Raw genomic sequence first — 24,866 nt, 5'->3', positions numbered from 1 at the left:
TGAATAATAAATCAAGAGCACCATTATGTTTGTGAGGATTTATATAGAAATGAGACGCCGGCTGGCTTTTAGTAATAACTTCTATAGAGTTGACTTTTAACCATTTACCATAATATTATAATTTAATACTGCCTCAGTTACGAAAAATAAAAATATTTAATTTCTTATTATTATTTTATATACGCAACATATTATGCCTATGCGATGTGTGCAACTGTCGCTGTTCAGTAAGTGCAAATGCAATTATTTGTTGCCATTATTTATTCACCTTACATTTAATGACAGTTTTGGGATTGAATTGTTTAATATATATAGGAATCAATAGATAAGAACCCCTGTGATACCCACGTTCATTCTCCTAATGTTAGTAACCTATTGTTTTAACTATGCTAGTAGAGCGGCAATGATCTCCTGAAACGATTGTAATCTATCCTCAGTCAAAACGATATTTTCTATTCGAAGCATTATTTTATCAGTATATTAAAACAATACGTCGTATTATAACCACTTAGAAAAATTATGCGAGGGTTGTTATGCGTAGGCAGTTATGAAATTACACAAACTGGACTGAGGTCCTTGATCTCGCCTTGATCAAGGAATTCAATTACTCGCTTTCATCAATGTTATGCTCGGTGCAGATAAATTTTACACAGGGATTCGTTCTTTTCATCACGATGGAAATTTTGAAGCGATATAGACGGCCGATACCGCGGCGAGATTCGAACGACCGCATTTTGGTATGTAGTTTAAATTCATTTTCAATTTACGGACGACGCGGGTGGCGGCCAGTTTCCCGTCGAACTATTTCTGGCGTCTGGGTAAAAATTGCCTCGAATATATTTCGCCTTTTAAAACTTTTATAAATGTAGCAGAAACCAACGAAGTGAGATTAATATTTTTAAAACTTTAATAACTTAGAGCTTACGTTATAGTATTACTACTTACCACGAAGTCATCGCGTTTAATTTAAATTACGATAATAACATACTCATAATATAATACAAATACTTAGTATTGGATCGATGTGTAATAAACCTATCCTGATTATATTTCTTAAGACTTTAGTTTTTGGGATATCATGAGAATTTATTTATGTACATTGCACATTGCTTATGCTATTTCACGAGATATTATGTATGACAGTTATAATTTTGATATAAAATAAAAAATAGAACGAATATTGTATGAAAATGTTTTATCGCGTCCAATAGTTGTTCCATACATTCTTGATAATTGTTCACGTATATTTGCGTGATATTTATTTTTTCCGCCCTTATTATATGGGTCAAAACTTTTTTAATATCTTCTTTTTTTCTAGAGGGAACAATAGCTGAGACGTGCCATATTCGTAAAAATTTAATGCAAAAACTACATACATTTTATAAAATTGGTGTTACATTTTTAAATATCAAAGTGTTTAAATGTCTATTGAATGTGAAAAGTGTTAAACTAAACAAATTCCACATAAGTAGTGAGATTTTCTTCAAAAACAGTATAACAGAGTGCGATGAATGAAACAACATCCGTAAACGTCTACCGTCTTCACATGTCACAAGATTTCCAACGCTGTGTTTCATTCTCATTGCTGCGTTTGCAACTGCATTTATTTGTTTTTCTTATAAAATTAAATTTTACCATTTTAAAAAGTTGACTGGTTTTTTTTGGTACCTTAGAATTTTAAATCGATTTAGGTGGTTAATTAATTTATTCACTAAAGCAGGTGCCATTACCCATGTAAATTTGGACTAATTTGGCAGTTTGACGTTGTTGTTTACTTATTACGATGTTTTTTGAATAATTAAAATGCCTTAAATGTATCCAATTTCAATTATGTAAGTAGGAATCAGGACAATCAGGACTGTTTTCAATAAAAAAAACACTTTATTTTAATGTATTAAACATTTAATGACTTTAAATACATAATATGAAATTTATACCATCATGCATACTATTGTTTTACGGAACCATGAACAAGTATCTCAACGTACTTCATGCAACACTTAATGTATATTTATGACTACAGGAGATCATTTAGTTAGAGCTTTGGTTTTTCCGTACGTCGTCTTGGTATTTATGCTGGAAGCGCCAGCGATCGCGCCAGCAGTGTACTTGATTACGTATTCTGGAAACATCTGCAGCGTAGGTCCTACAGCAGCCGCCTACGTACCGAACTCCTAGATCCAGCCATTCTTGTATATACACCTCCACTGGCTCACATTTATCTCTGTCAATCCAACTGAAATATAAAAGCATAATACTGATGTTTTTAACTTTATACAACTACATTAATGTCCTGAGTCTGTGGTACCTAATGATAATTATTAAACTGGTAGAGATATTTATCATCTTAAACAAATAAACCTTTACCGACAATTAGTGATGTACCTAATATTTTATCTACTCAGACGAAAATGACACTTTCTCATTTTCGAATATAAATCGCGATCGTTATGAGAGAAGTTGTGGAATATTTATAATTTACTTTACCCTATTTTAGGATTGTAGGTTTCACCAGAATTCGGATAAACGATTAATGGAATAGGATCATGTGTCCGATCGTCGTTAATTCCCTTTAATAAATTAGAAACCAATGAAGGAGCACAACAGTTTACGCCGACCGCTACGAGTTGTTCTGGATTCAGATTCCAACATTTCTTTGCGACTTTCTGAAAACTCTCGCCGTGGGCGATGCTTTGATTATCCTGAAATTGAAAACAATTCATTTTAACATTCGCGGTTGGCAAGATACTTATTTAAAGAAATAATCTTATTGACTTCTGACATAACATTATGTTAGTCATCGATAATACAGGTCATAGTGTCAAGATATGTCGGTACGTATTTTATCAGAACACTATTTAGTTACAATATCGTTATTCAAACGAATCAGAGTTCAATTTCTTTTTTATTTATTTGTTTTAAAACTCATTATTGAAACGAAACGATTGATATAAAAGTTAATGATGTACTTCACAGTTTATTATGTCGGAAATAAACTCTGTAATAGTTATTTAAATACCTCCGTCGGGACAAGTTTTACGATCTAAGAAGACTTCAATTTGTGACGTTCTGCGAAGGTTTTTACATAATATTATTTACATAGATAATATATTGGCTATACTTTTGAGTTTTTAGAAATAGATACTTATATTAAACTCGTAGGGTAATTAATAACGCTAGAAGTGTGTATGATATGCTTGCTGACATTACGCGTGCTATTATTACATTATATGTTGATACACATTCCATTGTGAAAATTTGAACACACCTTACAGCTAAATGCAAGCCACGCTTTAATGCCAGGAAATTCACGCAACAGGTCGCAGAGCATTTCAGCCTCTTCTTGACACGGAATTGTTTCAAGCGCCAATAAATCCACTCCACCTTCAACGAGAGCCTGGATGCGCGGCCTGTGCCATTCACGCATAGTCTAGAAAATAAACAGATATATTCACAACCTTGATCATAAATGTTAATGAACCCCAAATATTGTTTGCATGAACCAACGCTTCACAAAGCGAATGATTATACATAGCTATTGTGTTTTACGTAACAAAAGATGTAGGTATTCAAGTATCGCTTTTTTAATGTAGATGCATCAAATTATACATCATACCTTAACTAACCATTTTAATCTCTCGACTATAACATAATATATATATACTAACAAACTAAATGGGGACGTAAATACATTCAGAAACAGAAAAAAAAAATATTGTGAAAAAGCCACATGAATATAGCCTCGCCTCTAGGCTGTATATACTCCAATATACATTTATGCTTATTTGATTTTTGAAGTACATTTTTACGTCCATTTGACCTGAATTTAATGAATTCGTATTGTGAGGTGTACGCTCGATCGATTATATTTGGTCCCTTCCGTTCGGACGCATGAATTTTTTCAACTTTTTACGCAAAATATTGTATAATATATTATGGTGTTGGATGGAAATGCCATTGTCATAAAAATCAGCTTTATTATACATATTTATATTCTATAGCCATTACTAGTCATTCTTGTTATTTTAATCCGTGAATGCTCGATACATATCAATTACAACTTATTTTATGTAGTTAATGAGTCGGATTAAAATTTTTATACATTAGGTACTTATGTCAACTTTGTATTTTTCAATTTTATAATAAATGTATACTACTTGTATATGTATACTACTTATTTACTAAATATATAAAGGATTGCTAGCTAATTCTGAGCAAGCATTTTGCCGCTTCACGTTTGCTCCTGATATTCCATTTGTTCTTGTCTCCATTAATTAACTGTCCACCCCAGTCAAACACCGTTGGTCCCGAAAAAAGACGAGAAATGGAAAGAGAGTTTTTCATATTGCCGATGTAAATTTTAATTTGCCGGCAACTTTACGACCCTCTTTACGATTTAGCCAACGCTTTCAACTTTTACTTCGCCGTTAGTATTCATGGTGCGCCGAGTCCGTTCAAATAATATAAATTACAACAAACCTTGCGTTATATTGACTGGTATCAAGTATTGACCAGCATACTGTGCTAATGTTCAATTGTGATATGATTGTTAATGCCCTTGTTTACTCGGATCGACATTCAAAAACATTAATTTTACGATATATCTACATTAATGAGACAAGTTAGCAAATGTTATGAAAAGACAATGGTGATAATAATTTATAGAGAGATATTGAGCATAGCTTTGTATATTATACGCATAGATACGCATACGAGAATAAAGGCAGAAGTTATAATTTAAGCTATTTTCTATTAACTTGTCCTGTATCAATCTCAAATTTAACCTTTATTCCAATTACTCTATAATACTCCAGTTGAAATTGAAAATCTAAATGGTGGGTTATAACTCATGTAATAACCATGTTATAACTTATTTTGTTTTTAATCATATATATTTCTCAGCTCTCATTCGATTGTATAGCTAAAATTAGTCCTCAAGAACGAGTTATCTCGACATATTTAACGTATTTATTATTTTCATAAATCACAAATCATTTTAACCCTTGGTCTGTTAAAGCTTTAAAATAGGTAAAACTGAAGACTACTTTTTGTTTTGTTTATCTGAAAAGGTAGTGTACCTACTGTATCTAATTATTCGTTGAATTATCAATAGAAAAATTTGTAAATTATCTATTTGGATATTATTTTAAATCGTAGAGTTACCTGGGGCTTGTAATTACATATTTTTGATAGATTATTATTATCGCATACCAAAACTTACAAATAAGAATCAAGATAATATTTACAATAACACGAGAAGTATAAAAGTAATAAGTATGAATCTCTTTACTTGAGCTGATTTAATGTATATATGCTGTATATATTATGTGTTATATATACTGTGATACATTCACATGCCTACGCTAATCCTATAAACGATTAGATAGTTCTAGTTCATTCAATAATTAAACTCACGTTTGGCAATAACTATTTCTACGCAGACATGGATCGCCGTATAGATTCGGCCAATAAAATTTACATTATCTGTGCCTTCTCATGTTATAGCAATTACTGACACCAAAACCATCAATGAATGAATATAATTTGTATAATATGGATTTACCCCCTTTTTTTGTTAATAATGTCTACTAATGTAATTCATTACTAGCATTTAAGTATGTATGTATTGTAGCTACGATGTATTTTTAAAATAACGCAAGTAACGCAAGTAAATTACAACGTGAATCTTTTATGATCTAAAATGTTTAAAATTCCGCGTACATTTAATTTATCTTTTTAACAGACTTCATCGAGGTTACCGCCACAAGGTAAAGGTTCAAATGTTCTTTGGGGAAAACAGACGTTGCCTTAAAAAGGTCTTGTTTCCTTCATAAATTTTCAGATACTGTTTTTTTAACTGTATCTCTGATTTATTTATAGAAATATGAAACACGAAGCCTTTTGTTATAAATATATATCTATTGTTGTTTTATTAATTTTTTCCGTCTAAACCATGGTATGGCAATTTGGAGGAATACCGAATAAGCTTATTTAAAGAAATCTGCGGTATGGTACGTTTCCCACGTTTAAAGAAAATGAGATTGTAGGATAGAATGAGCTAAGGAAAGAATTCAGCTTGACACGCTTGCCGATAAAACAAAATCGAAACTACACTTCTTTAGGCTGACCAGTGCAGATAATAAAATAGGTATATGCTAACATAGTAACTATTATCAATGATTGATGGTACAGGAATTGTACAAAAATAATTTTTAAGTCCTCTAAACGGATAAAACTAGAAAAGTAAGACGAAATTTATATTTAAAAACGTGAAAATTATTATTGGTTTCTGAAAATAAATGTTATAAACAAATACTTATAAAATATTCGAAACACAGGAAGTACAATCGTATTTAAATATAATTTCAAAACTGTATGCACATACGAGATTGAAAAGAGCACATCCAAGATTTTTACAAACGACAATGTAGGTACTTTTTAAGTAATTCTAGGTCGATCGATCGCAGTGGCTAAAAGCATAAGGCACATTTGAAATAGAAATAGGCAAAGACCTGATTAGCATTGAGGTTATTTGGATGATGGTTTTATTCGCTGCTGCAGGTCTATTTTGGCGATGATTTATTCTACAGAACATATCTCTTACTTATTTATAAATGATTACATTAGATTTGACCTATTTATCTGACTTATGACCATTTCCAATTATTTTGGATTTAAAAAAAGCCATGTAGGAAAATATCACCTGGAAAAGAATATATTCGAAAAAATTGGTACTTATTTACCTATATTTTAAAAAGAGCGTCGGATCTAGCCAAAACGTATCATACTAATCTTGAACGTATAGTTGTACAGCGCTTAATAACTAATAGATCACACGTATGCATCTGCTTCAGAATAATTATAGCTATATTATAATGATAACAATAAGTCATTACCTGTACGGGTGTCGTGTCCGCATAACTGCCGTCGTACTCGGATCCATCATGAAGATGAGCACCATACGGTCCTACGGATCCCACCACTAGCGGGGCGTGATCTAAAGAAACAACATATAGTGATAACTCATAATTACACACACGTTATAACTTGCAGTTACTTAGAAACCACAACTATGGTATGACAATATCATAACAAATACTTTGAACCCGCGCAAAGTGTAATTAATGCGTGCTAGCACCCGTCCCTTGTGGGACTACGAACCCAAGCTTTGTTCGTAAAATGTAAACATTCTTGAAATTTTCATGAGAAGATTTATTAATACTTTTTTCGCTCTGCATAAATATATAATTCATGTTGGGCGGTTCTTACATTTTCATTGTTTCGTAAAAGTGTAATTTTATTCTAATTTATAATAAAGCACATAAATTACCAGATTGTATGTAATCTTCATATTCTTCTAGGTATAAATCTCTTGCTTTTTTTGCTAATTGTACAGCACGCTTGATTAATTCATATCCCAGCTCAGGCGTGACTCCCAGATGTTCCACAAAGCCGTCGACTGAAGCCTGATATGTATTTGTGATAATCAAATGAGCCCCAGCTGCAATTACAATAATATGCTAAAATCAATTAGGATTGCATTTAGCTATAAATTATGGGAGTGATTAAGCCTCTCAGTAATGGTTAATATGATGCTCAACAATAGTATTCAAATTTATTATTCGCAAATATATGCAGTATAATATGCGTCATAAATTGTAGTGTTTGTAGAGTTCGACACATTTACTTGGAGGGTTAATATTAAGAAACTAGCATCATAAATATTGTTTGTATTTCGGTTCTACGTCGCTTCGGTACTATTATTAACGAAGTACAGGGTGTGGCTAAGAGACTGTAAACAATTAATGTTATTAAAACTTAGTAATGCAATACGATCCCGAGAGCTCAGTAAGAAACTTACTCAACATAAGCACTACTCAACATAAGAAACTTACTCAACATAATTGTTAGGTTGAAGAAATTAATTATGTAATAAATAGACGCTGCTCGAATGGAAACGTATTAAAGAGACAAGGTGATTAATGGCAATAGCGTTTTGTATCCGGTGCAAAGTGGTAACCAAGCTTTACTCCTAGATACGTATTATAATATTTATATTGAACCGCCTTCATTTTGTAAGTTTGTTTTTAATTTATTCTATTATTATTCGCATAAATGAAGTGAAAGGCTTAAATAATCACATGTTTGTACATTTCTCAAAAGAAAACTTTGGGTTTACACAGATCATGATAAGTAAAGTTTCCAAAACAATTTTTCAATGTTGCCTATTCTACATAACAGGAGGGCGGTAAAGCAAGGCAGTAGGTTTTTTGCCTCCTGGGAGTTATTTGCTTGTAGTCACTTTTCAGTTTTTCCTTATGAAAAGAAACGGTCCGTTTTGTGGTAAAGAAAGGCGCTTTCAGAGGACGATGACATGAGACGAGGTCGTACTTGCGCCGACAGATGCAAGGAAATGACATGCTAAAAGCGACCTAACGTGTAATATGTCAAACACGCGTGTATACGATGTATTACAATATCGCAATATAGCCCTTTATTCTCCAAATTATCTGTGCCATACATTTGATTGTGTCTAGAAATTAATTCGCCGTGAATCTTTGTTACGAAGAGCGACGCAATTACTTCGCACCTACCTTCTTCGGAGAACTTATTGAATTTAGGAAGGTATCTATATGTATAGACGTCTAATGCCTACGTGAGCTTCGAGATATTAAACCCAGCTAGTAACTTTATGTTTTAAACTGGAATTGGGAAAATAATTAAACGAGCCGTAGATAAAATGTTGTTGATTCAGAGTGATTTAATGAAAAATATGAAACTGAGGTATTAAAAATATAACCCCGTTTCGGAAATCTGTTTGTAAGGAACATTCTAGTATGCATAGCTACAATGATGAACGCAGAGGCGTAATGATATGACTTCGATTATTTTAATAACAATTTCCACAGTTAAGATGCCGGTGTGCTGATTGTCTTCAGAAAATACGGGACGTTATTATTTAAAACACTTTAAAAGCTAATTATTATTTATTTAAAACTTCAACCTCTGTTCTAGATTTTACTGCCAAGAATTTAATTAAATTCTCCATATTTTGCTGTTTTTATTTTCACTGATGTTATCAAAGTTATGTTACCAACATAAAACTATTTATGTTTGGTGTTACAAAAATGTAGCATCTTGGTTTGTAACATCGACAAACTTTATTTATTAATTAAATTCAACTCCGCTCTCAAACAAAATAAAAAGCGACATTCTGGAGAGGAAAATGTTAGTTTGTTTCTGTTTTTTAGAGTTTCCTGATACTTCTAACTATATTTCATGGAAACATCATAGGTTAAAAGGCTTCCAAATAGGTATGTGTAAATAAAGCAGCGTAGATTCACTAGAAAGTGATTCGCATATATTTTTTATTCTTAGTATTCAGAGCAGAGATTCATTCGTTAAATGTAAAGTATTTATTTGAGTAAGTTATAGTTTATACTTATTTATTTTATTATTTATACTATTTTGTCCTTTTAAAGCGTCTTTATAAACATAGAGTACAAACATATTTAAAAAAATAATACAAAAGATTACCTAGACAAAAATGTTTGTGACTAAGCCATCATTCGCTTCAAACTAGCCTTTTAAAATGATTTGATATGTAGTTATTTATAGTAAAGTGATGAATGATATAAGGTATTTTCACGTACCTCGTAGAAAATCAAGATGTGCATTTACAACTTCGTCAGGGTGTGTGTGCAGGAATCGGGCGCTCCACAGGGGGTCGCCATCTATTACATGGCCCACGTGACATGATAACTGTGTAGAAAAGCCACCATCTAGCACTACAATACGTGGAGGCTCCGAACCCTCCTCATTAATTGGTGTCATATTTGCCGACCTCTGTATCTGTAAGGAAATATAACTAATCAGTTTATAAAGCGAAACTAAAACCCAAATAGAACGCAATCTTATACCACAATATACGTATGTTAAGCCGTTCGCATGAAGGCTTTTCCCTGGAAAAGATTTTTTTAAACTCCCAAAGGAGATATTTACCCCCTCAAGCGTTCATGCGTATAAAAGTAGTAGGTATGATAAAATTTTCAAGTTGTTTTATCTCCATATTATTTTCTTGTGTTTGTTTATCTCCATATTGTTTCATGTGGCTATACCGTTTGTTTTGTTCATGTTTCCGTAATATTAACATTTGAATTGATTAGTATTTGTTAATTAATTCAACTCTGTGTATATACTTATTACGGTATTACATTATTTTAAATATACATTTTGTAGTTATGTAGCGAACTTTTAAATCTTACCAAAATTTGCGTCGAACTAATTAAATATAGCGTACCTACATGTAAGTATGTGAAAGTACCCAAAATTTATGGTTTTTAATTTTAATAATTTACGTCGCCACTTGCATGTTGAACTGACGAACAAGCTGCTTAAACTTACTTTAGTACTTATTAAGAGTCTCACGAGAGTCGTAGAATTTTTCATCATTTTCACAAGTACGACGACGAGCAAAAGAATCGCAATTACACGTGTAGCGCAAAATAAATTACACGTTAAAATATCTTTCTTATTTCGTAGAAAAAATTGTTCTTCTGTTTGTTGAATGTCGGTGCTAAAACGTTAATAGTGCAATGCTGGTCGGGTTCACTATGAGGAGAATGTATTTACGTTTTATTTTAATTTATTTTTACACTATACACAGTACTTACTATCTAAACATACACACACTACGAGAATAGGATGTTTAAGTCGTTATTTGATTGAGTTCCAACTCACTCTCAGAAACTTTGTTTTTTTTTTAATTAATTGCAGTGGAAATAATAGAAAAACATTGATATAAATTTAACAAAAATTATCTAAATTACTCAAGACTAATCTCAATATCGACACGGAATTTTCGTATTTAATTATCATTACATTATAATAGTACTTCGAAAATTGGGGCCCTTCAAATGGATGTTTAATTATTGCTATTGAAATCTGTCAAATGGGGTCACGTCCGCTGACGTTTTGCTTCTAAAGTGAGCGAAATATTGATACGTAAACAGCTGGAAGGACCTAAGCTATAAATCACAAATTTTTAATTACGAAGCTTTTTTATTGGTAGGTATACATAAACAACGTATGAAATATCGCGAAAGCTCAAAATGTAAATGGACTGGCATTAAATATTGAAAAAAATGCGAATTGATCAAAAACTAATTTATGTATTATGAATGGCTTAACAATATATGCTCTCAAAATATAATAGCGGTGTTCGCTTGAATGTTTATTAAATGTATCATGTAGGTACAAAGCTAATTGGTATTTGTGATACTTTCCTAATTTAAGTGAAATTCTTAATACTTTAGAAATAAAATTATTTCACTGGTTTTGAATGTAAAGCTAATAGTGTTCTTTCGACCGATACATTTTAACGCTGTTAGTTGTTTTTATGAGTCTTGTATATTGTTGTGTTTCGTGTCATGTATACATTTCAATGTATGTATTTCAAACAACTCTTTCTTTGTAGTTTTCCTTGACTAAAGTTCTCAAGATTTTTCAATTATTTTTTATTAAAACATGCGTCAAGATTGAGATGAAGAAAAATTTGAATTGTATTTTAAGAAATGCTTGCACAAAAGTAATGACAGGTCGAAGTAGGTACAGATTTAAGGTCATTGGCGACGCGTGCGACCGTCACACGTGTATGTCCTTAAACCTGCGCACTAAATATGATAAATCAAACCATTATTATATTTATCATATTGCCATACATACCTATAATATGATCGTATTTATCAACTGTTACACAAATTTCAATGAATTAAGTATAATAATGAAAACTTGAACAATTTACTTATCTATATTATTATATACTATAGCGTATTTAGTTTTTAGTCGTATATAAATGGTACCTACATCATTAGATATAAAAAGTACAATTGAATTTCACTTTTCATGTTATGATTAATACATCTTTAAGTAATTTTTATTAAGTTCCACGACCAGATGTATATTTAACCTTTCAATTAAATCAATTTTAAAAGTATTAATTCATCAATTTTAAAAGCTCATAAAAGCCGAAATAGATATGCATATTATAAAACTGTAATAGTAAAGAATGTCTATTCTTCACATTTCGAAACAAATGAGAACAACTTTTCACAGATATTTTACGACCTTACCCGCCACCGTCTGTACCTACATTATAATTAATAACTACGGCCTTTGTCATGCGAAGCGCACCCTCCATCTTCCGTTCCGTTTCTGAACCCTAATGATACTGATCGCATTATTCTGAGCGAAGAAACGCGAATTCATTTCATGTGACTAATTAACGAATGTAACAGCTCCAAACAACCTTTGACAGCTGGATCAAAACAGCTCCATTGCATTTTGTTCATATGATAAAGAAACCTTACATAAGTAAATATGTTTTTTGTTACACTTAAAAAAATTTTCAACGGATCTGTTAACTGTTAAAATATGCAATCGAGCTCATGGTAAGCGATCGCCACCACGTCACCTTAGTCACAGTAAACACCAAAAATAAAAAAAATCCTTTAGGGTACTTACTGTTGTTAACATAACAAACACATAACATTGTACTAAGAACTTTATATAATGTAATACCTACCTTATAACCTGTGAATCACAATAAATCATTTTGAATTTGAATTTGAACAAATATAAAAATGAATTGATGTTGAAATATAATTTCTTTTCATAATATGTGTAAGTAGAGCATAAATTGTGATTTTGTTGTATTTTATTCCTTATAATGCATTTATTAGATAAGAAATAAAAAAAAATCCTTATTTCCTGCTTGGTAATGTAAAGTTTAAAAAATCAACGAGGTAAGTTTTATTAACATAACGTTTGTTTTCCATTACGTAGGTGTACTTTTTCCGTAGATAGTACCAAACTATAATATTACAATAATTAATATTGAATAAAACAGCAAACATGGTTCTGCGAGTTCATTGTCATCACTATCTTGCTTATATTGGTAATTATAGTACAGTAAGAGCATGTATGTGAATGATCTGGAAAGTGATGAAACAAATGATTATATTGCTCAGTCATGTTTCTTCAGTTATCAATATACCAATAATCAATTTATGAAACAATATCAATGCTACCTTACTAATATTATAAATGTGAAAGTGTGTTTGTTTGCCTTTATTTCACGTCGCATCCGAGCGATTTTTTGATATGATTTATGTGTCTGGTAATAGATAGGATGCTAGAAAGTAACATAGGCTACTTTTTACGCTAGTGAAACATAACATTCCTAATTCAACATCTAACAGGAATTGCTTTTGACTATGATAATTTATAGAGAAACAGTGAAGTCGAGCCCGAATGTGTTCCATAAATTGTTTACAAATTAAATATTTTCGTCATGAAATTCTAAAAATAGGAGTGACAAAAATGTTAACGACGCTGTAATTGAACATAAATCAAAGCGGCGAAAAACTTGGAAGTTTAATATTGAAATGGTGGAGACTTTTAAGCAGAAGAAATATTGTTTCGTTGACAACAATATTTTAAGGGCTCAGTAACCACCTGAGTCTAAGAAGCACAAACTTTTGTAATATGTAGATACCTTTGACATCAATGTTATTTTACCTATACTAACTAGCCTACGCTTGGCCATATCATCACCTCTTCCGCATAGTAGGTTATTTTACAATTAAAAGCTATGTAGTTTTCAAGACATTGAATTGATATGATAAACTAAATTGTCTCACTTTAACATACAGCTGTTTAATAAAAGCGTGTTGAAAATAAAATGTTACAATTATTATAGACGTTCCCTTTAATAAGTTTTATATTTATTATTCATTTGAAGGTTAGTAAATGAGACTAAACGTTAATAAGAAGTTAACACCAAGTAATAACATAATAAAATGGTATAAATAAATTGGGAACGGAATGGTATAAATGCTAAGAGTTTTGCGTTTGCATAATTAAACAAAACACATAAATATTAAAAATAAACAAGTATGTTAACATATGTGAGTCTAATATTTATGTATTGCGTGCCTACTGAAAAAGCTGAAACGTAAGCATTTTTATTGTCACTAATTGACAATGACACTGTGATATTGGAGTCGCGCCAGAAATACGAGGTTATAGGTTCAAATACACAGCCGAAAAAGTTCCGAACTTTTTAGTTAAAACAGCGTAATAGCGATATGCTTGTAAATGTCCAAAATAGTTACGACTGTCTATAAATTTTTATCCGTAAAATATAGAGAGCACCAATAATATTTAATTCTTAAGGATCAGCTCATATTCATATTTAAAAATGTATGAGAAAAAGGACAGTCTCAGTGCATATACGTTGGTATTTATTCTTTGTTTTAGTAGGATTTGATACTTTTGGAAGTAACATATACAATAATATAATACTAGTATAGTAATCAGACAATTTATATTCATTAAATGTTCTTTTTAATAACAGGCAGCGTGGTATATTTTAAAGATACCAAAACAGATCTATAAATTATCCAAATATTTTTTTACGTCTGTCTAACTGTGTGTGCGTCAATTACGTAAAACCACTCCTCAGATTTTTATAAAATTTATATGGTGATAGACCAATATTAAGTTTAACTCTTTAAAAATTAAATTTAGGGGTAGCATTTTTTTGTTTGTCAATTACCTGAATTAAGTGTGCTAGGATAGAGAATGAAAAAAATAGGTGACAAGATAGACGCATCCAAAGTTTAAAAAGAAATTCAAAATATCTTTTCTTCAAATATTTACCAAATGTTTTGTAGTTTCAAGCAAGAAACAGCTCATATTAATAAAAAAAGCGTGATAAATACTGTATACCAACATGATAACACAAATAAATAACTCCAATAATATGATCATGTATAAAGAATAGGATTAGGCCATAGCTGAAAAAAACCGTATTTTTATGCATTTTAATATAAAAGAGCAATAGGTAATGCAAAGTCACAAATCGGATACCGACACTCCCCGCGGGTTCAAAATAAGTAGTAGTTTAACCGTTTATTAGTATATTATTTACGTTTGTTTGAATACAAATACAAATCATTATTATTTTTTTTGCACGCATATTAATTCGTTAAGTTCTCCAAAACAAATCATTAAAAATAGTCTTATTTGTACTCGCATGCATATTTTCCATCATCAAAGTCAATAAATACATTGTTACATGTATAGGCGGTGAAGGTCATCAATCTCATCGATACATACTAGTTTAATTAAAATTAAAAATACACGGAAACAATGAATAAATTACTTACATTTTTGGATAGGAGACAGTTGTAATTATTAATAAAATCAAATTATGTTTCATAAAAGTCTAGTATCATGATAATATGCAACAGGCAAAAAAACACGCGTATCGCACGTTGTCAGTATAACAACACTACACTAACACTGAGATTAAACGTCCACTCTCGGATAAAATAATTGTTATCGTTGTTTTCACATTCCCCTGTTTACAGTATCATTACTTAATCATTTATTTGTCTATAATTTGTGAATCCAACTCGCTTACACAATACAAGTCGACAGTATGTAGCGCGGTGATGTGAAACACGTGGGGCATATTAATGAATTTATTGACATACTTTAAAATATTTCCAGCAGTGATAATATTTTAAACCTGTTATGCAATACTAAACTAGAAATCAAGCTATGGTAGATACACAAATATAAATGAAAACAAAGATGGCTGGTGTCTAAAATTAAATATATAATGTAACAACGTTAACTTTAGACTAATATCTAACGTTTCTAACGTTTCACATTGACGTTATAAGTAATGAACGAGAAGTGTATTATAGTTTTATACTTTTAGTTCAACCAAGCGAGATATAGCTATGGGTAATAATAGATTTATCAGCTTGGAGCAATGTACTCGGGAACATTCACAAAATGCTACTCAGTGTAACAACAGTAATAATGTACACAAGATAACAACTTCAACCGTACTAGGTATTACAGTAAAAATAATAATAAGATCTTATTACTAGTATGCAAATGTTATGTCCATTATTCGTTTTTAAAATTGATGCATATTGAAATTTAACATGATTTTTACGGATTATTATTGTTATATCACTCTGCGCTAATAATTTTTTATTTTCTACGCAATAAACATTATATAGTTCGGTGCCAAAGCATTGAAATAAAACAACAGATGCACAAGTAAACGAGTACACAATGGAATTTTCCTTCAGTAGGGAGGGAACTGAGATGTTAAATTAACTTCAAAGGTTAATTTTTTCTTGACATCACTGTTGCTCTGATTTTCAAATATAAACGTCATAATCTATAAAATTTTTCTATGATTTATTAATAAATACTTAAGTACCGTTACATCTACCAAGCTGAATCAATATAAATAAATGCCAGTGAGAGTTCAACCTCTCAGCTCTGGGAGAGAAAAGAGATTTTATATAAATAGAAGTCTAAATATAAATTGAATAAACAGGTGCAAATACCTTCCAGTCAATACCATGGTAATAATAATTGCATTCAAATAGTATATAATTATTTAAAAAAAATTAAGTATTTTGTATTAATCACATTAAAAAAGCTAATTCATGTGAATGACACACACACATAAAAAAAATCGAAATACTAGAATGTTAGAGATAATATTAAACAAATTTCTCAATTTAAGTCACTATCGGTCATTCACTTATATTCGGAAACGCAATGTACGATTCACAAACCTCGTTTTAAATAGTAGAGTTGTAATAATAACGGCTTGGCACGTTCTCAACAATTACATATTTTGAGCATCCCATCACCCCGATACGTTCTATTATTGCGGTTAATCCATTTCGCGACAATTTTGAATTATAATGATTTTATAATTTTCCAAATTAATTTTTAATTAAATCAAGAAATCTTGCAATTTCCAAAATGTTAAATCCCAATTTACTTATATGTTTTTTCTTCTTATTTAAATTACGAATTGTTATGTTTTATTGTTGTTATTTTTTAATGTTTATTTTAACTGTATTTATTTAACTAACATAGTTTTTGAGTCACGTTACTAACCTAAACCAGAGTAAACATTATTTTACTATTCCTTATTTTGTCTGTTTTTTTTCATGACTCAAATTTTCTCGTTACGACGATATTTACAGACGTCTTTTAGGTGTTGTATTAGTTTTTAAAACTTTAAGGAGTAATAAAATGTTCTAGATAGGTTCCCGGAAACATTCATTATCATTAACAAAACGCTACACATAATAAATAGGCTAATGAGCATAAGTTAATCAATACAAGTTACTTTTTAATGTCAATACCACTGACAAACAATATAGACATAAGTTAACAATCAAGACAATAGTTAATTCTCTAAGATAAACTATATTATCATAGTCTATATTCACAGCGAAAAATAATTATTTAATATTTAAACATGATAATCGTAATGACACTTTTAAATATTTATTATGTATTAGATCAGAGAGCCTACGATAGCGTTAATGTATGTTAAGAACCTCGAGACAGTTCTTTAACATAATTATTATTATACATTATGTAAAATTGACCTGAGTTTTTAAAGAACAAAGTCTCAGTTTCTAGCTAGCTCTTCTCTTTGGATGTTACTTTCCGAACCGATGGTAATTGGTAAATAGCAATCTACATTAAATACGATCTATATAAAATAGTGCTTCTAGAAGAATTCTAACTGAATATAATATGTTATATTGAGTTTGAGTTTATCACATCCAACAAAGATTGTGGAATATGTAGATAGTTTGTATCTTAGTTATATTTCCAGGACAGAAATCACAATTGCTGTCTCATGCAAGTCAATTACGTCTATCTGCCGCCTGGTTAGCTATCTCACAGAACTTACAGTACAACACTAATTAAGGCTGGAAACTATTTAACATGGTTATGACAATTCATAGGTAAAATTGAGCTGAACTCAGCTCCATATGATATACGAATTAATAACTATAATAATTCCATATCTCATTGTTCAATTACAAAGAGATAGTTCACCAAACAAAAGCAATCAGTTAGTTTATCTATCGAATTAAATAATGTTCAGATAAGATTTGTAATGACGGCACGGGTTGTATGAACTAACTGATAAACTATGTGATCATTGATTTAATAAATGTATAGAATATTAATGAAGGATGGAAACTTTCGTTTATTTTTGAATCAGTATTTATTGATGTAAAATTTATTAGCATGTTTTAAGAAACAATATGTATTTTAGTCAGTGTGTGACGTTGTGATAGCCATTTACGTAAAAAAAAAACTGAATTTCCAATTAAGTACGAAACACCGTCAAACTTACGCTATAAATCTTTTAGAATATTTATATTGAGCGTTCCTAGATCCTTTATAAATGTAATAAAAATGCTTAAACATGATAAGGAATTATTGTTATTATCATTTTATATCCTTCTTGCGCAAATAATTTTCAAAACGAATACATTTTCAACCATTTTAATTGAGTTAAAAAATTTACGTATACCACGATAGCATATCAGCACTTTTGCAATCTAATTTTCTTTTGTTTAAACAGTGAAGTGAAATATTGGAAGCCTCTGTAAAAATCTATTTGGTACACGTGTAATCTAAAGATTTCTCCACTTAGGTTATTGAATAATACATACTTTTTATGGTTATTATTGCAGGTTATGTAACCCCAGTGCGGTGTGGGCTGCACTACGGCATGTTATAATTCTCTCCGTAGGAATACATTTGTTTTTGAGGTAGAATATTATTTAATATAAAATTTTGTTTTTTGTTCGTGTTGTTACCTTTTTAAATATCGCATGAATATTAATGAATTAAACTGCAATTAGCTGATTATATTTTTAGGTTTGTAGGGTTCCGTAGCCAGAGGAGCCTAATATTAAGACTTCACTTTCCGTCTATCTGTGTGTGTGTCAGTCTGTTCGTCCGCCCGTCTCTTACCAGGCTATATATCTCATGAACCGTTATAGTAATTCAAATTTAAAGAGATAATATAATCCTGTTGCCACTATAATAAAGAATTATAAAAATCGAGGTCAGGTTGGTACGGTCTGAACAATTTTTTCTGCAGTTCTTTATTTGTATGAAATCCTTAGTGTTGCGAGTCCGGCTCGCACGACCGATTTTTTTCAAATATACTGGTATAGTTATTACAGGGATTTTCTTAACAAACTTTATATTTCGTATTATAGAACTAATAGTAAAGTCTTTCAAGTGTAGTTATCATAACAATATAGTACATACAAATACAGAAATGTTATCGTAGTTTCAAATGTTTGTTAAATGGGACCTAGAGTTCTTGCCCAGTTGTGTTGTTTTTGCAAGTTTAAACACAAATTGGGTCACGCTCACACCGAGTTAGTAACCCCTCTCTAAAGTCATTGAATCAGTGACTGGCTCAAAGTGAAATCTTGAGTTCCATTATGGGTTTTAAGGTAGTCGGTAAACCTACAATAGATGAAACATCTTAAATAAATTTTAACACTGCACTTAAGATACTGTACGATAACGATTTGTCATTATAAAACACAAAAGTAATATTCCCTGGAAGAAAGAAAACAAACAACACAATCACAAACTGAAAGATTTGCGGTTACTTTCCGACTCAACGGAATATACAAAGTATATGACACCATTATATTGCATTGTCATCTGGCTGACATATAGAGGCTAAATTTCAGCTCAGTTGAACATCGGGAAGTGGGTCAAATTCAACTTGTAACATTTTGATTAACCACAGATACCGGTTCGGGTGAACCCCTCACTCGACAATAAAACAAATGCCATATCCTAGGTTGCTTACAACATATTTCTTCTTTTAAATTTTTTCGCAAAGCTTTTCTCGTTAACATTAGTAAATAAGATTACCTGTAGGTTTCGTAAGAAGTGCAAATGTATATACCTATAATGTATTTTGAGTAAGTAGATCTATTATTCCTTGGTAACTGGCAAGACGCATTTTATGTTACGTTCTTGACGTTGGTAATAATTTATGATGTAAGGTACTCAATTTTAAACCTGGTACCAATTTTATCATAATATCAATCCATTTATTAACATTATTTATCTAATGATAATTACCATTAGTATCTGTAATGTTTATTTAAATTAAATGATAACGTTTCGGTATGTAGGTATTCATATTTGTACGAGCTGCATTCGCTCGGATTCTGTAAAATGTTAATTCGGATTATATTGTAATAACTATTGTTTACGTTCAAACCGCTAAAGTTAATTTGAATTTTAACCGACACTGTATGTAAAGATAAATAATGATATTATATATCATTTTTATTTTCATTTTTTGGTAGTGAATACAATAAATATTTGCCTTAGACAGTATTATGAATTAGAGAACACAAACCTCCAAAAACGTTATACAAGGTATACAAAAGGGAAGAAAAAGTGGAGATAGTTTGTGATATATTAACGATCTCAGTCATTGGTACATTCTAAGAAAAGCTCGAATCGAATAAGCATTACCATCGTACCTTACAAATACGCACCAACTTTATATATATTTATTTATTGATTAAGAAAGGAATATCTTGCTGTATTTTGATCAAATATAGCTCTGTTTGTAGTAATGATAAGAGAATAACATAAGTCTAGATATCTGGCGCGGTGGGTGACATGATATAGAGCTTGCAGTCGGCCAGGAGCCTCCGCTGAGGATTACTCTCAATCCATTCTCCCGGTTTGGTTATAAATATAACTCTCGAAGGAATCTTATATTCACTTTCAATTCTCTTTCAGAGTACTCTACCCACGTAGAGTATTATTCTTCATTTGCAACTTTGCTTATCTGATTCATTCATCATTATAAAACCCATATGACCGACATAATCATATTTTTGTGTTTATAGCAGTAAAAAATGTGTTAGTACAATTTAAACGTTCACAACGATTGTTGAATAATTTCGACCGGAATATATTGTTAGTAAATACACATGATACTTCATTATTTGTAATGAATGCTGTATTCAAAGAGTATAACCTCCTTGAAAATATAAATAAGATTTAACAAATAATGTAATATTTATAACAGAGATTAAGATGCAACACAAAGAATATAGGTACAATATTTTATATATATGTATTTTATGATGCTTCTTTTTTGCTGACACTCTTATACAGACATAGAATGCTAACTGTTCAGCAGACATTATTATCAACCTCGGATATTTATAAGTAAGGCACCCCTCTAATAAACCTAAATATGTATATACAAATTAAGGTGAACCTTTTAAATTTTGCAACTACATATCACAGTATATAACAAAGTCGTTTACTTTGTCCCTATGTCCCTGTGTATGCTTAAATCTTTAAAATTACACAACGGATTTTGATAGGGTTTTTTTTAACAGATTGACTAATTCAAGTGGAAGGTTTATATCTATAATAACATCTATTAATCTACTCTGAATTAACGTGTGTGAAGGCGCGGGCAAAAGCTAGTATTCTATATATAGAAATAATCAATCACTTAGATACAATTACAATTTTAATGCACCTATCTTCAGACATTGTTAAAATATATTATAAATTAACGAATACGCCATTTACGAAATAATACTAAAACGGTATTAGATAGTTGGATTTTATAAATTAGACATACATTAATATTTAAAAAAAGCAATACTTTACCTTTTAAATGTTTAATCACCGCATGTCTGAAATAATCGAATCTTTGAAATGTAACGTGAATATAAACCCGCGTAAGTAAACAACGAAATGAAATAACAAAGGGAACAGCAACAAGAAATGTTTTCACGAATCGGTATATTTGTAATAGTCTTGTTCCACGCGTTGTCAGGGTTTGGGGATGTTTTGGCTGTAAGCCTATTTAATATCACCACCTGCGAGATATTTGAACGAGGGGCTCGATTCGATCCTTATGCAGTCGTCGATTCTCAATGGAAAATTATATACTTTTGGTCAGACAACACAGAAATTAATCCAATTATATTTTCCTTGCTATCTAAGAAGGTATCTTGCTTTATTTACAATAGAAAATTGACTTTGTCCTATATTATATTTAAAAAGCATTCAAAATAAATCTTCAGATATAATTGAACAAGTACATAACTTATCGCATTCTATACACAACTTTTTCTGTAGAGGTTGGGAAAATTTAGAGCAGTAGTGGAAGCTATAGACCCCTACATAACTGTTGAGTGGCATAAGGCGACCCTGTTGATGGAACCACGGCCCGGCGTTCAAGTACTACTCCTTTACGCAGGGACGCCGGGTGCCTTCCGAGGACTTGTGAAAATGGAACAACGACTGAAAGGTGAATTTTATTTATAGTATTTTATTTTGTCTCTTTCGTACCAAATTTGACGGGAAATTTTAAAACTTTTTAAAATGTTTCACGTGTCATATAGTAAGATGTATATTAAAATGTTAAATATACATCTTATGTAAAAATTTGTAATAAACTCATTTTGTATCAAGTGTTACATAAATTCTCTCAGTTTTTGCGCTCCATTTTCTCTGAATAATATGAAAGATCCCTTAGAACACTAACACTAGCAGCTGTTGTACAAGAGTTTTCCTTCAATCAATTCTTTCGAGCACTCATCAAGATGGAACTTCGCAGTAAAGGTACGGCGGTAATATTCGCAGTAAGTACTTACCGCGCGCCATTTCCGCTCCTAACTTCCACGACTTGACTCATAATGATAATAAACCGACGCTTTTTAAACGGTTTTTTCTCATGATGGTTGCTAATGAACATAACAGGGACGGTCGCTAGTCATTTGCAAAATATCTGAAATAAACAAGCTACTGAATTTGATAAGAAAGCTGGCAACAATAACCCAATTTACTTCTCGCAACAAAAATACTCGAAGGTGAGCAAATTGATTATTATTAAAAATAAGTACATACCACTCCACTCCATTGCACTTTGGCAGTCCATTTAACTTAATTATTCCTTGTATTTATTAAACATATTACAATTGAAAACATAATATATACCAATAGGTACCAAATTATAAATTTACAAAATTTATAATATCTACCTACAAGTTAATTATGAACAAATTAATATTTAATGTAAACGCGTAATCTGTGTTTGGATAAATGATGTGATAATAGGGTTGCTACGTAGCCTTATGATACATTATACAATAATGTGCATATCAAAAAGCTACTTTAGCAAACAAAATTTATTATTCGGTAGAACATTACCTGGCATAAACTTTCGATTGTGAAAGTCATTACTTTTTATTTCAGTGCGCCCATACCCAGAGCCCTTAATAAAGTTCGCAGATCTTCGAATAAAAATGGAGGGTCAATATATTGGCATGATGTGCTGTGAAGATATAACAGCTTTTGTAATGACTCGAGTTGACGAAGTTCCTTCTACCGAAAGAGAATGTGTAATCGCTGCAGCAAAATTAGGTCTCGAAGGACCTGGTGGAAGATCGTATATATACCTCCATAACATGACACGCACTGACCTTTAAAGTCAAGCCTGTAAAGAGGAATATAACAATGGTGGTAAAGTCTCGAATTCGGTCGAATTTTATAGATTTATATCAATAATTAACTCCGTAGCGGTCAAACGTAACAACGCGGTTGGCCTCAAAGTGGTTGCTACAAATCTATGTAGCACAGAACTAGGTTTTAGTCGGTAGTCACCTAATATTGTAGGCCTACAGGCCCATATGTGATGAATGTGGTTTACCAGTGAAGTGTGTCTTCAGCTCCTGCGTTTAAAATAACCTACTCTTATCTAACAATGAAATGTAATCATTAAATTATGTTACAGCGTACATGAAGTAAGTATTAAAATACACATAGATACATTGTTGTTTGCTTTAATGTACGTCTAACGCCGTAATTACCTTTTGTTTAGCGATCCGTCGTTTATTATATCAATTTTCTAGTCAACTATAAAGTGCCGTGAAGTAAAACCAGCATAGTATGTATTTGCTTGAATTCTTGTTTAACATTTTATACCGAGTTATAAACTACATATAGTTATAGTATTATGTTATGTGTGGTAATAGCCAAAACATTGGAAATAAAAAATACAGATAAATATTACATGACACCTCTGATATTTACTCTTGAATAATATCCCTAGCAACTGCAACGTTATACCATTATACTCATAATTGTACAATATTGGTTCATAATTGTAAAAAATATGTTATTACCTTAATCCAAATCTATAATTTTTATAATTATTGCAAGTTTATGTTAAATATAAAGATGCTTTTATTGCTGGATTTTTTCATTAACTGATTCATTAAAATTTGGATTATTTCATTGCCTGTACCTAAATCTGACTGTCCGTTCGCCTGTCTATTTGTCTGTTAAATTCTATTTCTTAGAAAGGTTTATTATGAATATTTACTGTGAGTTAGAAATTATTAAATACTAGCTGCCCCCGTATAGTCTATATGCCCCTAAGTCCGTATCCCGTAGGAATTACGGGATATAAAGGTATAAAGGTATTCCAGTTATTCAGCTATCTAAGTACCAAATTTCATTGCAATCGGTTCAGTAGTTTTTGCGTGAAAGAGCAACAAACACACACACATCCTTACAAACTTCCGCATTTATAATATAAGTAGGATAAATAAGTCTATTTTTAGATTCACGAAAAAATAATTCATGGAACCCTTGGTATAACATATTCTTTGTAAATTTTCTTTCTCACTCTTGTTTCATTTTAAGTCTGTTCCACATTTTTAAATAATTATATTTCAAAAAATGTATTTAAATTTCATCTGACCACTTATAAACAACATTTACAATAGTATATTCATTATTTACAAATAGCAACCAACATTTTCACGCTCGCTTGGCTTCGAACCCTCGACCAACTATAATTACAAAGGTTCTTTAGACGGCGGCACTTAAAATCACTGTGCGGCCATTACTCCCCTTAATTCATATAT

General features: G+C 31.1%; 3 protein-coding genes across 5 annotated transcripts in view; 2 read left to right on the top strand and 1 right to left on the bottom strand.

Moving 5' to 3' along the window:
- LOC119829417 (trissin receptor) overlaps window positions 1-24,866 on the top strand; it is a 104,420-nt gene that overhangs the window by 46,736 nt on the left and 32,818 nt on the right. The gene's annotated exons all lie outside the window — the stretch shown is intronic.
- On the bottom strand, window positions 2,022-18,294 carry LOC119829428 (homocysteine S-methyltransferase-like). 3 transcript variants are annotated; one of them, XM_038351936.1, is made up of 7 exons: window positions 18,266-18,294; window positions 9,654-9,852; window positions 7,331-7,501; window positions 6,897-6,997; window positions 3,269-3,430; window positions 2,488-2,702; window positions 2,022-2,236 (listed from the first exon to the last, which is right to left on the bottom strand). In XM_038351936.1, exons 2-7 carry the CDS (start codon window positions 9,832-9,834, stop codon window positions 2,032-2,034), a joined length of 1,035 nt encoding a protein of 344 aa, XP_038207864.1. In that variant the 5' UTR covers window positions 9,835-9,852; window positions 18,266-18,294; the 3' UTR covers window positions 2,022-2,031. The 3 variants fall into 3 exon arrangements, with proteins under 3 accessions (XP_038207864.1, XP_038207855.1, XP_038207846.1); XM_038351927.1 differs by lacking the exon at window positions 18,266-18,294 and adding an exon at window positions 15,231-15,405; XM_038351918.1 differs by lacking the exon at window positions 18,266-18,294 and adding an exon at window positions 10,405-10,568.
- Window positions 21,715-23,423, top strand: LOC119833615. Its single transcript, XM_038357743.1, has 3 exons — window positions 21,715-21,939; window positions 22,072-22,243; window positions 23,191-23,423. Exons 1-3 carry the CDS (start codon window positions 21,715-21,717, stop codon window positions 23,421-23,423), a joined length of 630 nt encoding a protein of 209 aa, XP_038213671.1.

This window comes from Zerene cesonia, chromosome 1 (genome assembly GCF_012273895.1).
Source record: "Zerene cesonia ecotype Mississippi chromosome 1, Zerene_cesonia_1.1, whole genome shotgun sequence".
NCBI classification, from domain to species: Eukaryota; Metazoa; Arthropoda; class Insecta; order Lepidoptera; family Pieridae; genus Zerene; species Zerene cesonia.
The sequence above is the reverse complement of the archived record's forward strand: the minus strand, read 5'-3'. Positions and strand labels throughout refer to the sequence as shown.